This window comes from Phalacrocorax carbo, chromosome 2 (assembly GCF_963921805.1).
Source record: "Phalacrocorax carbo chromosome 2, bPhaCar2.1, whole genome shotgun sequence".
Classification (NCBI taxonomy): domain Eukaryota; kingdom Metazoa; phylum Chordata; class Aves; order Suliformes; family Phalacrocoracidae; genus Phalacrocorax; species Phalacrocorax carbo.
In genome coordinates, this window is record NC_087514.1 from 5,203,083 (window position 1) to 5,217,861 (window position 14,779).

Sequence of the window (14,779 nt, forward strand, 5' to 3'; positions counted from 1 at the left end):
ATCAAATCTAAATCTGCCCTCTTTCAGTTTAAAGTCATTACCCCATGTCCTATCACTACATGCCCTTGTAAAACGTCCTACTCCAGCTTTCCTGTAGGCCCCTTTCAGGTACTGGAAGGCTGTTATAATGTCTCTCTGGAGCTTCCTCTTCTCCAGGCTGAACAACCCCAGCTCTCTCAGCCTGTCCTCATAGGAGAGGTGCTCCAGCCCTCAGATCATCTTCGTGGCCTTCTGCTGGACCCCCTCCAACAGGTGCATGTCCTTCTTTTGTTGAGGGCCCCAGAGCTGGACACAGTACTCCAGGTGGGGTCTCAAGAGAGCGGAGTAGAGGGCTAGAAGACTCCCTTGATATGCTGGCCACAGTTCTTTTGATGCAGCCCAGGGTACAGTTGGCTTTCTGGGCTGCAAGCACATGTTGCTGGGTCATGTTGAGATGCTCATCAACCAACACTCCCAAGTCCTTCACCTTGGGGCTGGTCTCAATACATTCTCCGTCCAGGTTGTATGTGTGCTTGGGGTTGCCTCGAGCCACGTGCAGGACTTTGCACTTGGCCTTGCTGAACCTCATGAGGTTTGCACAGGCCCACCTCTCAAGCCTGTCCAGGACCCACTGGATGGCATCCCTTTTCTCCAGCGTGTCAACCACACCAGTCAGCTTGGTGTTGTTGGCAGACTTGCCGAGAGTGCACTTGATCCCACTGTCCATGTCGCTGGTAAAGATGTTAAACAGTGCTGGTCCCAATACTGACCCCTGAGGAACGCCACTCATCACTGGTCTCCACTTGGACATCGAGCCATTGACCACAACTCTTTGTGTGCAACCATCCGGCCAATTTCTTATCCACCAAGTGGTCCATCCATCAAATCCATGCCTCTCCAATTTAGAGAGAAGGATGTCATGTGGGACAGTGTCAAATGCTTTGCACAAGTCCAGGTAGATGATGTCAGTTGCTCTTCCCTTACCAACCAGTGCTGTAACCCCCTCCTAGAAGGCCATTAAATTTGTCAGGCGCAACTTGCCCTTAGTGAAGCAGTGTTGGCTGTCACCAATCACCTCCTTGTTTTCCATGTGTCTTAGTGTAGTTGCCAGGAGGATCTGCTCTATGATCTTGCTGGACACAGAGGTGAGATTGATTGGCCTGTAGTTCTCCAGGTCTTCCTTTTTTCCCTTTTAAAAAATGAGCATTATGTTTCCCCTTTTCCAGTCACTGAGAACTTCACTGGACTGCCACAGCTTCTCAGATCTGATGGATAGTGGCTTAGTGCCTTCATCCACCAGTTCCCTCAAGACTCATGGATGTATCTCATTGGGTCCCATGGACTTGTGCACTTTCAGGTGTCTTAGATGGTGTCAAACCTGATCTTCTATAGTGGGCAGTTGTTCATTCTCTCAGTCCTTGCCTTTGCCTTCTGCGACTTGGGTGGTGTGGCTTGAGCATGTGCCAGTTAATGACTTTTTTTTTCCTCAGTCTTCTCCATATCCTGGGTAACCAGGTCTCCTGTTTCCCTCTGGAGAGGACCCACATATTCCCTAGTCTTTCTTTCATCACTTATGTACCTGTAGAAGCTTTTCTTGTTGCCCTTGATATTCCTGGGTAGATTTAATTCTATCAGGGCTTTAGCTTTCCTAACCTGATCCCTGGCTGCTTGGACAATTTTTCTGTATTCCTCTCAGGCTACCTGTCCTTGCTTCCACCCTCTGTATGATTCCTTTTTGTGTTTGAGGAGCTCCTTGTTCATCCATGCAGGCCTCCTGGCGTTTTTGTCTGACTTCCTCTTTGTTGGGATGCGTTGCTTAGGAGCTTGGAGGAGGTGATCATTGAATATTAACCAGCTTTCCTGGGCCCCTCTTTCCTCCAGGGCTTTATCCCATGGTACTCTGCGAAGCAGATCCTTGAAGAGGTCAAAGTCTGTTCTCCTGCAGTCCAGGGTAGTGAGCTTGCTATGCACCCTCCTTGGTGCCCTAAGGATCTTGAACTCCACCATTTCATGGTCATTGCAGCCAAGGCTGCCTTTGAGCTTTGCATTCTCTACCAGCCACTCCATGTTGGTGAGAACGAGGTCCAGCATAGCATCTCTCCTTGTTGGCTCCTCTGTCACTTGGAGAAGGCAGTTATCATCACTGCTTTCCAGGAACCTCCTGGATTGCTTGTGTGCTGCTGTGTTCTCCCTCCAACATATATTGGGGTGGTTGAAGTCCCCCAGGAGGACCAGGGCTTGTGAATGAGAGGCTGCTCCTATCTGTCTATAGAGGACCTCGTCTGCTTGGTTTTCCTGGTCGAGTGGCCTGTAGCAGACCCCCACTATAATGTTACCTGTCCCTGCCTTCCCTTTAATCCTGACCCATAAGCTCTCGTTCGGCTCCTCATCTGTCCCCAGACAGAGCTCCATGCACTCTAGCTGGTCGTTGACATAGAGGGTGACACCTCCTCTTTGTCTCTCCTGCCTGTCTTTCCTAAAGAGCTTGTATCCTTCCCTTCCAACACTCCAGCCGTGGGAGCCATCCCACCATGTATCCATGGGGCCAATAAGATCATAGCACTGCAGGTGTGTGCATGTCTCTAACTCCTCTTGTTTATTCCCCATGCCACGTGTGTTTGCATAGGGATTTTAGGCTGGGCCCCCGATGAAGCTGACTTACTGGCTGGAGTGGCTGGAATTCCTCTGTGCTGCTCTTCAGGTGCTCTTCTGCCCACCTGTGATCCTTCTCCAGGCTCTGGGCATCTATGGCTGGCACTGGCATCAAAATGGTAGCAGTGGGATGGATTGATGTTCCTCTTCCCCAGCAACTTTAGTTTAAAACCCTCTTCACCAGCTTGGCAAGTCTGTGGCCAAAGATGCTCTTCCCCCTCTCTGACAGAGGGACCCCATCAGCCCCCAGTAGACCAGGTTTTTCAAAGCAAGTCCCATGGTCTAAGCAGCTGAATCGCTGGCACCAGTCCTGTAAGCATTTGTTGATTCACCAGATTCGACTGGCCCTTTCAAACCTCTTCTCTTTGGCTGGGAGGACTGAAAAAACTACCTGGACTCTGGAGTCCCTTACTGCTGCTCCCAGGGCTCTGTAATACTTCTTGATACTCCTCAGACTGTTCCTGCCTGTATCACTGGTGCCCACGTGAAACAACAGCCGCCGATAATAGTTGGAGGACTGTACAAGGCTTGGTAGTCTCTCAGTGACATCCCCAATGGGAGCCCCCAGTAAGCAGCACACTTCTCTAAAGAGTGCATCGGGACAGCAAATGGGTACTTCCATACCTGTCAGAAGAGAGCTGCCTACTACTGTCACCCAGCTCCTTTCCTTAGTTGTGCTGGTTGTTATACAGGGAGCAGATCGGGCTGCCATACGCAGCTCCAGTGGCTCTCCTGGTGTGATGGGTCTTTCCTCTTCAGTCTGCAGAGTGGTGAAGTGGTTTCGCAAGGGCACTTTAGGCTTCGGGGGAAGTCTTCCTCCTGCCGGTCCTTGCTGTTGCAATCATTCTGCATTATTAGCTCCCCTCTCTGCTGTGTGGGCTGGTGGGGGAGTTTTTGGCTGTTTGGCTGTGGGCCCACTGCAGTCTGTGCTTGGATCCAGCTAGCTAAATTCTCCTCAGCCTCCCTGACATTACACAGCCTTCTCACCACCTCCTGCAGCTCAGCCACCTGCTGCAGGGGGTCCTCTACCTGGGCATGCCTTTGGCAGGCAGATCTGCCGGCTGTCCCTGCCTCAGGAGAAAAGTCTGGGCACTTCCTGTGGTCTGAGGTGTGCAGTGCAGCCTCTCCTTTCACCAGCTCCATCTGGGTGGAGGCATCAGCCACTGCTGGGGTAGATGGTGCAGACCCCTCAGCCAGAGCTGCAGCCTTTGCTCTCAGATGAGTGCCCACTATTCTGCCTTGAGGGTCAGGTGGAATGAGTGCCCTTAACTGTGCAGATGGTCACAGAACGCTGCCCGGTTGCTGTGCTATGTATACTTCAACTCTTCCACTTGGCCAGTGGCATGCCCCTCCTTGCATGCCCTTCCACGCAAACTGACTTGCCATGCCCTGCTTGCCTGCCCTGTTTGCAGCGCTCCTGGTCGTGGCACTCCCTACGGCTGCCTTTTGTGGGAGTGAGGGGTGACTGCTATTACTCCTGGCCCTGCCTGCTCCTTGTCAGCCACTCCTCTTGAATGCTGCTGGCTCCTGGCGTGTCTCTGCAATTCTCTGGGGTTTCCCCAGCTCAGGAAACCTCCCTGTATACCACCATCCCTTGCTCTGCTGCGGAACGCACCTGCACTGGAGCTGATTGGCTCTGTGAGTGACGGTGGCAGTTACACCACAGTTAGATCTGCTGCCATTACTCCTGGCCCTGCAAGGATCACAGTCCTTTGAGCCTGGCTGTCCAGCCTATTTTCCACCTACTTCATAGGCCAGATACCCAAATCTTACCTCATCAGTTTGGCTGTAAGCGTGCTATGGGAGACCATGTCCAAAGGTCTTGTGACAGGCAAAATATACAACATCCACTGCTGTTCCTTTTTACAGTGAGCTCATCATCTCATCATAGGAGGCACTGAGGTTGCCAAGGACTGATTTATCCTTGGTAATCAATGTGTGCTGTTCCCAATCACCTTCTAGTCCTTCATGTGCTTGGAAATGGCTTCTAGAATGATTCCTGTATAGCCTTTCCAGGGAGCTGATGTTGAGCTGCCTGTAGACCCTGGGTACTTCCTTCTTGAAGAAGGGTATGATGTTTCTCTTTGTCCAGTAACTAGAAACCTCCCCCAACTGGCATGGCCTGTTGGAAGTGATAAGAGAGTGGTCACACTGGTCAGCTCTCTTGGCATCCATGGATGCATCTTACCTGGTTTTGTAGATTTGCGTCCAATTGGATTAAGTGTTTTGTATGTCTGTCTTCGTCTGCTGTGGCTAGTGTGTACTCTTACAGACTCTGCCAGTGGTCTTGGGGACCTGGGAGGTCTGAGGGTAAACCTTTCCAGTGAAAACCGATAAAAAGGACATTAAGTATCTCAGGCTTTTCCATGACCTTTGTCACTAGGTCTTCAATTTAAGGTATACTTTATATTTGAGTAAATAGACTTTACTACATGACACAAGGGCCACAAAAATGATCCAAGGGCTGGAGCAACTCTCCTACGAGGACAGGCTGAGAGAGTTGGGGTTGTTCAGCCTGGAGAAGAGAAGGCTGTGGGGAGACCTTATTGCGGCCTTTCAATACTTAATAAAGGGGAGCTATAGGAAGGATGGGGGCAACCTCTTTAGCAAGGCCTGTTGTGACAGGACAAGGGGTGATGGTTTTAAACTAAAGGAGGGTAGATTTAGACTGGATAGAAGGAAGAAATTGTTTGCAATGAGGGTGGTGAAACCCTGGCACAGGTTGCCCAGAGAGGTTGTGGTGGTCCCATCCCTGAAAACATTCCAGGTCAGGTTGGACAGGGCTCTGAGCAACCTGATCTAGTTGAGGATGTTCCAGCTCACTGCAGGGGGGCTGGACTTAGATGACCTCTAAAGGTCCCTTCCAACCCAAACCATTCTGTGATTCTATGATACTTCAATTTTTGCACTTACATCTACTAATCTGTTGGCTTTTTTCTTTACAGCTGCTCTTGAGGGGTTATGCTCAGCATCAGTCATCTATCATTATCCTGGTGGTACTGGAGGTAAAGTTGGATCTCGCAGGGCACAAGGAGGTTCTTTTTCTGCTGAGGCAGGCAACAGGCACAGACCAGGTATGGACGGGATTTCATTTTTGTTCTGTTTGCCACCACTGAACGTCTGAAAATTTCCTCCTAACTCTGTAAAATTAAGCCGATGACAGGGTAAACTGGAAGGGTGGGTGGGAGGGGAGAGCTGTGTCTCTTTTTAAGTTTTTTACATGAATGACTTTTCTACTGCTTTGGTATTAATGTCAATGTGTGCTTTGCATAGAGTTGCAAAGCTTTTGACCTCTTCATCTGATTGTTAATAGTGTCTGTGTTCATTTGAATTTTGCTGAGGAGATGCAGTTTTCATAGAGTACATACAACGTGGCAGAGCTGCACATATTAAGAATAAGTTAGGTATGCTTATTCAGAGGTGTTCTGCAGTTCTAAAGTCAGTATTTAATAAACAGATTTGATTAACTAAATACCAATAAACCAACATAAATTTTAAGATTTAGTATACTTTTTCTATACACTCTGGTTGCATAACTAAAATGATGATGATTGTATTAACGTTGGTATGATAGACATTCTTTGAGCAATGGCCTGCTTTAAACTATTTTAGGAATTATTAGGAGAGTAACAGAGAGAGAAAAAATAGAAAATATCATTAAGTCTGTGGTTCATCTGCATCTGGAATATTGCATGCCATTTCAGTTTCCTAGCTCAAAAGGGTGTTCACGTTCCCAATCTCCCATTTTTCTACTGGAAGGAGGTTGCAGGTTGGCAACAAAGTTTTTCTTGGTATGGTTTCTGTACAACAAATAGCTGGATAGCCTAGAACTCTAAAGTTCTGCAGAAGAGATGGCTGAGGAGAAACGTGAGAGTGCTCTATAATATGGTGAATGTTGTGGAAGAAGACGGATAGCGATTGGAGGTTCAGTGCTTCTTCCAGTAGAAGAACTGGAGGACATTGAATATAGCTAAGAGATGGAAAAGCAAAGGAAAGGAATTACTCTTTATCCAATTTTATAGGTATGATGTGGAACACCATGTTAGGAGTTAATGGATCTGACTGCGTGATGGAGGCGAGGCTGCCACAGCTCCGTGTCCCCGGTCCAGCCAGGTGTGAGGCTGAGCTTGCATTCCCGATGGGCATACACGAGCACGTGCACACAAACACACACACAATATGTGTGCACAGAGCTGGCCACACAGTCAGAAAACAGCGCTCATAAACGCAGACAGCACTAACAGCCTGATCCTGCTCCCCTCTCTGGCTGATCAGGATGAATGTCTGTTAGTAGTACGGATATTCCCAGTTGCTGGTTTTAGTCGCTCTGTCCAGTATCTGGCTGCTGGATCGCCAGGTGTCACCAGCTGCTGGCACCTGGACCTACATGCGTCCGAGACCCAGAGCCCCATTCCAGTTGTTGATACTTAGAGTTACATGCACACAGGCACTTCCCTTATCCCTCTGTTTTTCCATACTTGTTCCTCCCTAAACTGCTGTAATTCCTCCTTTTCCCTGCGTTTGATTTGTCCCCTACACATTCCATAAGGTATCTTGTACGATCCCAAGATGTTCTTTCCCTGCCTCCCGTAATGAGTGCTGTGTCCCTACAGGCATTAACCTCCCACAGTCTGTCTGTAGGGTGACCTGGAGAGCTGCTTGTGTTAACTCATGTTGATGCGTTTCACCCCCAGACAGCTCTGTGGGCCCTGATTAGCTTATTGGGGTTCAGCTGGCACTTACTATTCCTCTGTGCTCCTTTGTGTTTGTGGAGATGAGCCTTTAGTCACAGAACCTAACAGCAGCTACACAGTGTTAAGGCTTCTGAAAGTTTCTTTGGCTTCTGGAAGAGGCTGGCTAGGGTAGTGAAAGAAAAATATATCGATTATTATAAGCTAGACAGGCCTTTGGTGTAACCCAGCACGGCTGTTTCTATGTATATACTCAGGTTCTTACACAGTGCTGAAACAGAAGCTGGGTTTCAGTACTCGTGTGTGTAGTGTGATCACAGTGAATTCCTTCATCTGAAAATACTAACCACCCATCATCAACCAACCGTTCATCTGTAAGTCACAACCTAGTAAATACTTGCTTTGTATTCTCTTTATTACAAACTGTGGATGTTGACGCCAGGTAATTGTGATAGTAAAATTACCTTATTTCATGAGAGAATACTAATTTTTCATATAATATCTAGTCATTAAAATCGGTGCATTTGGTCCCATGACATATGAGTGCATTTTATGTTGGCTGTCAAGGTGAAATTTCACACAGTTATTATTAACCTTGGTCCACTTTTCCACAAATATTTAACAGTGGGATTGCAATCTGTTTGTAATGGGTACTCCTTGTTACTAAAGAAGGTAACAGGTCACAGCTATCAGGATAATTGAATAAAATATATTTTGGGTATATTATCACTGCTTCTCTCTATAAGTTGTTTCACAATTCAAGGTCCTGTTTGCAAACTTTCAGCATAGTCGTATTTTATAAATGTTTTAGTTTCATTTGACAAGTTTTTTCAAAGGACTTTTGTGTGAAGAAAAACTGATTACAGGTTTCTTTTCATCTGAAAGGGATGACAATGTTACTTCATGGTCTATTAGATATTGTCCCCTAACTCTTCTAGTGATCTCTTAATGTTTTGAGATCTGAACTGCAGAAGCCTGTCTAGCCAAACAGCTGCTGTTGTGATGGCTTTTTCCTATGAGGTTTTCTGAAAGTTTCTTTTCAATACCTTTTTTTTTTTTTTTTTTGACTCTGCAGGGCCTTTCCTTTAAAATCTCTTCAAACTGTTCCTTTTTTTATAATCTACTTTGTTATAATTAATTTTGTGAGGGCAGTATTTAATCTGGGGAACAAATTCCAGTGTATCTGGGATAAGGCCAAAAGAAAAGGGGATTCCAAATTCTGCGCAAATCCAGAAATGCCATACTTGGAACTGACATTCAATTGGTGCCTACTTTTGAGGCATATAGATGCGAGAGTTACCTTTATTGCTTCCTGATGTGCCTGGAATTGCACCTCTTCTTGTGCCTGTACTTCAGCCTTGACAGGACGGGGTTTCTTGGTACTGCCTTTGGTGCCCAGACCCGGTCAAGAGAAACATCCTTCTCTTGAATTTCCTGTGATTTCCACCATTTGGCATTTTTAGGCTATAGCACAGGTCCTGGCTGCTGAAAAAAATGTTGTCGTGTCTGCTTTATACCAAAACATCTTTGGAAAGAGAAGCATTAATATTGTCTCTCTTTGTATAATATAGAGCACAAGCTTTAGATCATCTTGTTGTTGAGTATCAGGAAACTTTCTGACTGTAAAAAGGGAACTTTGACATTTTAAAGAAGTTTGACTTCTCATGTTCCTAAAACGTGGTGTTTGTTGGGGGAGAGCTTTAGGCTGGGTCCCCTTGAACAGCTGGATTTGTCTCTGCAGCCTTCAGTGTAAAAAAAGATTTTGAGTTGCTTAGTTCCTATTGGCCAGGAACCTGGCCATGGCCTGTCAGGTGCATGATTTGTATGTTGAATAAGCTGAGTTTAGATTGCCTTACGTTTAGCTTACAGCTGCTTTGGATTTCTCTGTTGTATTTTATTTGTTTGAAGTGCTAAGCTCTTAATTTTGTTGCCTGACCTTCCTCTTTCTACAAGCAGAATTAGGACACCTGAGTGAAGTGCTGGAGTATCTTTTTGATCTCTTGCTAAATCTCTACTTCACTAGTCTAGACTCCGAGCAAATCAACTGAAGGGAGGCCCTGGCTCACTCAAAAAGTGGTTGTTTTTGACTGCTTAACCCTTATTCTTAATTTTTTGTCATGTTTAATCCAAGTTTAGGGCAACAAGGCGTTATATATCTGATAATCCAACTTTGCAATGCTCTTGGCAACTATTTTATGTGAATAGTCTGGGTTGTTGGGTTGGCATGACTCAATTATTCAGAAAATTTGATGGAATGAAATTAATGACAATTGAAAAGGGTACAGTTACTTGAAAATGTTATTCTAGAGTATTGTGTAGGTTACATGAGCTCCCCAGGGACCTGATATTAAAATATAGTAAGTGGATTGTGACGGAAACTTGCCAACTGAAACAAGAGTAAAGAGAAAGGATAAAAAGGATATGGCTTTATATTATACACTGAAAATTCTTCAGTTCTTTTTGATGTGTCTTAATATTGCAAGTTTACAGGATTCACAATTGTTTTTTAACAAAATGAGATTTAACATACAGTGACTACTTGAATTATAATTGGTAGTCCTCCAAAATAGCGATGATGATCCTGATAAATCATATAGCTTTGTTCAAGCCTGATGTTAATTATAAAACATTGTAAGAGCTTATTTTGTTGGCTGTACTTGAGGCTGAAAAAAAAATCATTTTTGTTCCTCCTTTTAGGGGCACAAGAAGTTCTCATTGATCCAGGTACATTATTTTCATGCATGTTTCCAAAGTCTTTTCTTTTTATTACTTGCATTTGTTTTGCATTTGTATATATAATTACTGCCACTTGCCAAAACTAGTACTGATTCCCGATGCTTCAGGTTTTGGCTATAAATCTTGAGGAAGCAAAGAGACTGAGGGGTAACTGGCACAAAATATACGATGTAGTTCCATGATTGTGTCCCTGCAAATTCTAATAAAGATTATTTTCTTCTCATGAGTGGTAAGGATTTCTAATTCTTTTTAACCGACAAACCTGAATGGTCACAAGTAGTCGGGTAGTGTTACGGTGTTCTTTCAGTTATCACTAACAAAGATTTTGCACTTAACCTCCATAAAAACCCCAAGGTGTTAAGGACAGATATGCTTGTTAGGATTCTTTAAGGTTGGCAAACATATAGAAAAGCTGCTTTAGCATTTGAGCATGTAAAATAACATATTTCTGAATATATAGAGGGAGTAGAAAGTATCTTTCACAGTAGTTTTTAACTGTCTATTGAGAATTAGGTCCAGCTCTGAAACACAAAGATTTCTTTGCCATCTTCTTAGAGAAACCTCTTAGAGAAATAAATTACCATATAAATTTAGGCATGTAATCCTGCACATTAAGTAACTCTCAAAAAGGTATAGAGCCTTGCCCAAACCTTTGAGATATGTTTTCAATTTTATTATGTTAACTCTGCAATAAAATTAAATTCTTAAAGTAAAATTTTCATGTTCTTCGTAAAACCCTGGGTTTCCTTGGCTTCTATTTCAGATTCTTATCCCTTCAGCATGTAAAGAATTTTTGCCTCTCACCTCCTCAATTATATAGCAAAAGCAATTTCTTACTGTTTTGTGAGCCTCGGGTAATTTTTTTTTAAATGTGGAAGGCTCAGATTTGGTGGCCTTTGTTACAATGTAACACTTGGTTTTCTGTGATGAGACAGGGAAGAGAAATATTTGTTTTGAGTGATTGGAAGAGAAGGTCACTGTTATAATAATTAGTTCATAAAAAAATTGCACTTATTTCTTTTTCTTAGGTATGCTTTAGGAATACAATTTTAAAGTAGAACAAGGAATGATTCAGAAGATTAAAATTGCATATTCAGATGTGGCCATAATCTAATTTTAGCAGTATAATATTTTATTCATGGTCTAAATACTCAGATAAGTGTACAAGATTATGAATATATTTGTTTTTTACTAAACAAAATATTATTTCCTGTTTGGATTATTTCCTGTTTGCTGGTTTATGATTGGATCTGTTTTTTATTTGTACTCTTTAAAATAGCATAGTAAAACAGAGCTCATGTTTTCTAGGTAGGGCATGCTTTCTTTCTAGGTAGGGCAAGTATTCTTTGTATATGCTTAGGTCAAATCTACAGCATATCCTAGTTTTCTTAGACGTTTAGTGTTTGCTAGAAGTCCTTCTGCTCATTTATTACTGTGTTCTGTTCTAGGTGCGCTGACTTCAAATGGTATAAATGCAGATACCAGTACTGAGATAGGACGTGCCAAGAATTGCCTTAGTCCTGAAGACATCATAGATAAATATAAAGAAGCCATTTCTTACTACGGCAAGGTAATCCTACTTATTTTTAAGAAACTTCACTGAAATTCTTGTGAATAATGAATTGCTGTGGTTTTGATTTCAGAGGATCTTTTAAAGCATGTGCAATAAAGTTTGTAAAACATATGATAATGGAAGATATAGAAATAATTTATACTGCTGAAATAAGTGCTTGGTTTAGAGTCTGGGAATCTCAGAACTTTGGTCAAAGACAGCACCTAAAACAGCCACGTGCTGAGTAAACTACTTACTGTGCCTCCTAGTACCTGCAGGTTTGGGTTTAATTGCCTTATATTTTTAAAGCACTCTAGCAGAAGTGTTAGATATTTCAAGGTTTGTTAACTGTTATGTATGTTTATGGTCCTTAATACACATGTCATCAACTCCAGAGATGCTTTTCTGCATTGTGTAAGCTGAATGTTTATTTACTGGGGGAATTCAGGTGTTTATGAAGAGGTTGCTGGTGATACATACGATTTTACAGGATTGTTTGGGGAGGCTAGTATTTAGAGCATGCAGAGAGGTAGAAATGTGAAGGACGTATTCTTAAATGAGGATTTAGAAAAATGAAACAGGTTTAAGTTCTACGGGAACATTTTTTTTTTAGACATTTGTGCAAAGGCTCAGCGCATAAGATAGCAAGGTAGCTTAATGTTTGCATTCATCATATGGAGAGGAAAAAAAATGATTTCATACTGTGACATTAGTGGCTCAGTATCCACACCAACGTTAAAGATAAGTTTAATTGTATTGCAGTGTAGCTATTTATGCTTTAATAACCTTTTAACTTCATGTGTTTCTCATTTGATAACTGAAAATGTCTTTAGACTGAGCTGTGTAAATATAATACGGCATTTCCATGTCTGTGTTGATGGGAGATGCTCCAAATGAAACAAGATAAATGGTGTGCATGAGTTAATTTATGATCAGAAGCAATGAAATGTGTTAGTTTTGGGGGTAGTTTCAGATAAATTTGAATCCATCAGTACAACAATAATTGTCAGGTATGCATTCAGCTTTTTATGTTACCTGAAGGGTAAGCTGCTCATTTAGAAAGAGTATTTCTTTAGAAGGATAAAATCATTGGACTTTGTGGAGTTAAGGCAGGATATTTATGTTTTGATTATAATAATACACATTATGCTCTTAGCAAGTAAAAACTATGCTTCACTTGCAAATAACAAAGAGCCTTCTCTTGGAACTGATCTGTAACTGTTCAAGACAAGCGTAGTTAGCTTTTGTCTGTCTAAGACCTACAGACAGAGTAACTCCTAGCTCTAATGCTGAGGAAGCAGAACTTTCTACGTATTTTTTATGTTATCACTGAGCTTCAGAAACTTTTGCAGCACCTGCTAAAATGGATTCGATCTCCAGGGATTTGTTTTTGCTGAGAGAGGTGCACAAAAGAGTAATATGTAACTGCTTTGGTGGAGTAACTCTTGCATTTTGTTCTGAGCTTTATTTCCTCCATTAGATTGCAAACATGATAAATACCTGAATGGAGTTTAACTTCAGCAGGAGACAGTCCGACTCAAATATCCATTATCAGTATTGTTTGAGGAAATAATTAGATCAGATTGTCTAGAAAATTGCCTGTGTTTGTTGTCCAAGCTCAAACAGATCAATGCACATCTACATTGTGTCCTGCCTTTCTTAAGCAAGCTGAATAATGTAACTGAAAGTCATTTACAGAAGGGGTTTTGTAAATAGATATGAGAAAACTAAGAATGGTTTGTAATTCACTTGTCATCAGTGATAACTGTTTTAACTAAAGAGAACATTACTTTTTACTGATGCAGTAAAACTTTAGTAAAACTGAAGTTCTGTTGCTACACCTTCCTGTGCTGTATAACCTATTTAGTAATAAGTAGAAGGCAAAATAAATTCTTCATTTATCGTGATAGAACAGTTCTAGGTGGAGAAGAATTACTGTAGAACTGACCATTTTGCTTCCATACCTATTACAGTGTCTTCATTGCAGACACACCACCTGCACCCACCATATGTATGAGGTTATCCAAAATGATACTAATACTTCCAACTTTTCTCCTTGTCTGAACTCTCAGACTGAAGCTGTGCTGTGTCTCAAAATAAGAAAAGGGAGTGAAGAGGCTGAAAACCGTTGTTTTGTATAATAACATTTTAGATGACACCTTAATTTTCAGTTGGGCATATGTTGATAATTTAACAGTATAGTCACTGGCATTAAGGAATCGCTGGGTTTGGAAGATGTGACAGCTGATTTATGTGTTCAGCAGAAATACTTGTGAAATCTAACAGGTGCGATACTTCAATATTATTTTAATTTTCTCTCTCTTCAAGTACAAGAATGCTGGTGTGATTGAACTGGAAGCCTGTGTGAAGGCAGTGAGAGTCCTTGCAATACAGAAAAGGAGCATGGAAGCCTCTGAGTTTCTTCAGAATGCAGTTTATATCAACCTTCGTCAGGTTAGTGTGGAAAATCCAGTTATTTTTCTCCTCTTGTTTGAGAGTGAAAGTGAAGTTTGAAAGTTACTTAGATTCGGGGACTCCAGTTTCTTCTCTTTATCACTCACTACCTTCCTTCTCACTAGGACTTGACTTCTGAGGATTTTCGCATCTGTGAGTCTGGTTTAAAAGGTATTTAGAGTTCATCTGAAAACATGAGGACTTAGTCTGAGATTAGAGACTCTATTGGTTATTCTCTCTCATGAAGAAAAAAAATCCCATTGTTGTTCTATTGTGATGTTTTACGAGGGAAAAATAGCTGCTTGGGACAGATCTGCAATGGATTTTTTTTTTTTCTTGATCACATCTCGTTCAGTGAAACTGAGCAAATCAGGAATGGCTTGTTGCAAAGAGTCTGACTAGTGTTGTTAATTTAATTTTTGTTGTGTAGTGCGAAGTCTTGGTTAGGCCGAATCAGAAAGGAATTCAGAGGAGAAAATCACTATTTGGAACTGTGAGAAAAATACTCAGTTCCACAACAGAACAAGACAAAAACTTCATCAGTGTCTCAAGGTTGATGTCACTGGTTACAGAGAGACTGCTGTAGTTGAAAGAATTTGTAAAAAGCTGTTAAGTTTCTTACTCTTTCCTTTTTTGCTCATTATGTCTTGGCAAGATCAGCAGTTTAAGTCCACACCATTGAGTTTATTACGCCCAGAGCACATTTATGAAGGAG

The 14,779-nt window shown here is 42.4% G+C and overlaps 1 protein-coding gene across 9 annotated transcripts in view; it reads left to right on the forward strand.

Moving 5' to 3' along the window:
• TRAPPC9 (trafficking protein particle complex subunit 9) overlaps nucleotides 1–14,779 on the forward strand; it is a 534,676-nt gene that overhangs the window by 15,553 nt on the left and 504,344 nt on the right. For 8 of the 9 annotated variants that reach the window (XM_064442029.1, XM_064442032.1, XM_064442030.1 and 5 more), the window contains exons 4-7: nucleotides 5,577–5,705; nucleotides 10,020–10,046; nucleotides 11,507–11,628; nucleotides 13,939–14,064. In XM_064442029.1, coding sequence (XP_064298099.1) covers nucleotides 5,577–5,705; nucleotides 10,020–10,046; nucleotides 11,507–11,628; nucleotides 13,939–14,064 — 404 coding nt within the window. The remainder of the gene's footprint in view (nucleotides 1–5,576; nucleotides 5,706–10,019; nucleotides 10,047–11,506; nucleotides 11,629–13,938; nucleotides 14,065–14,779) is intronic. The other variant, XM_064442034.1, reaches the window with a different exon arrangement.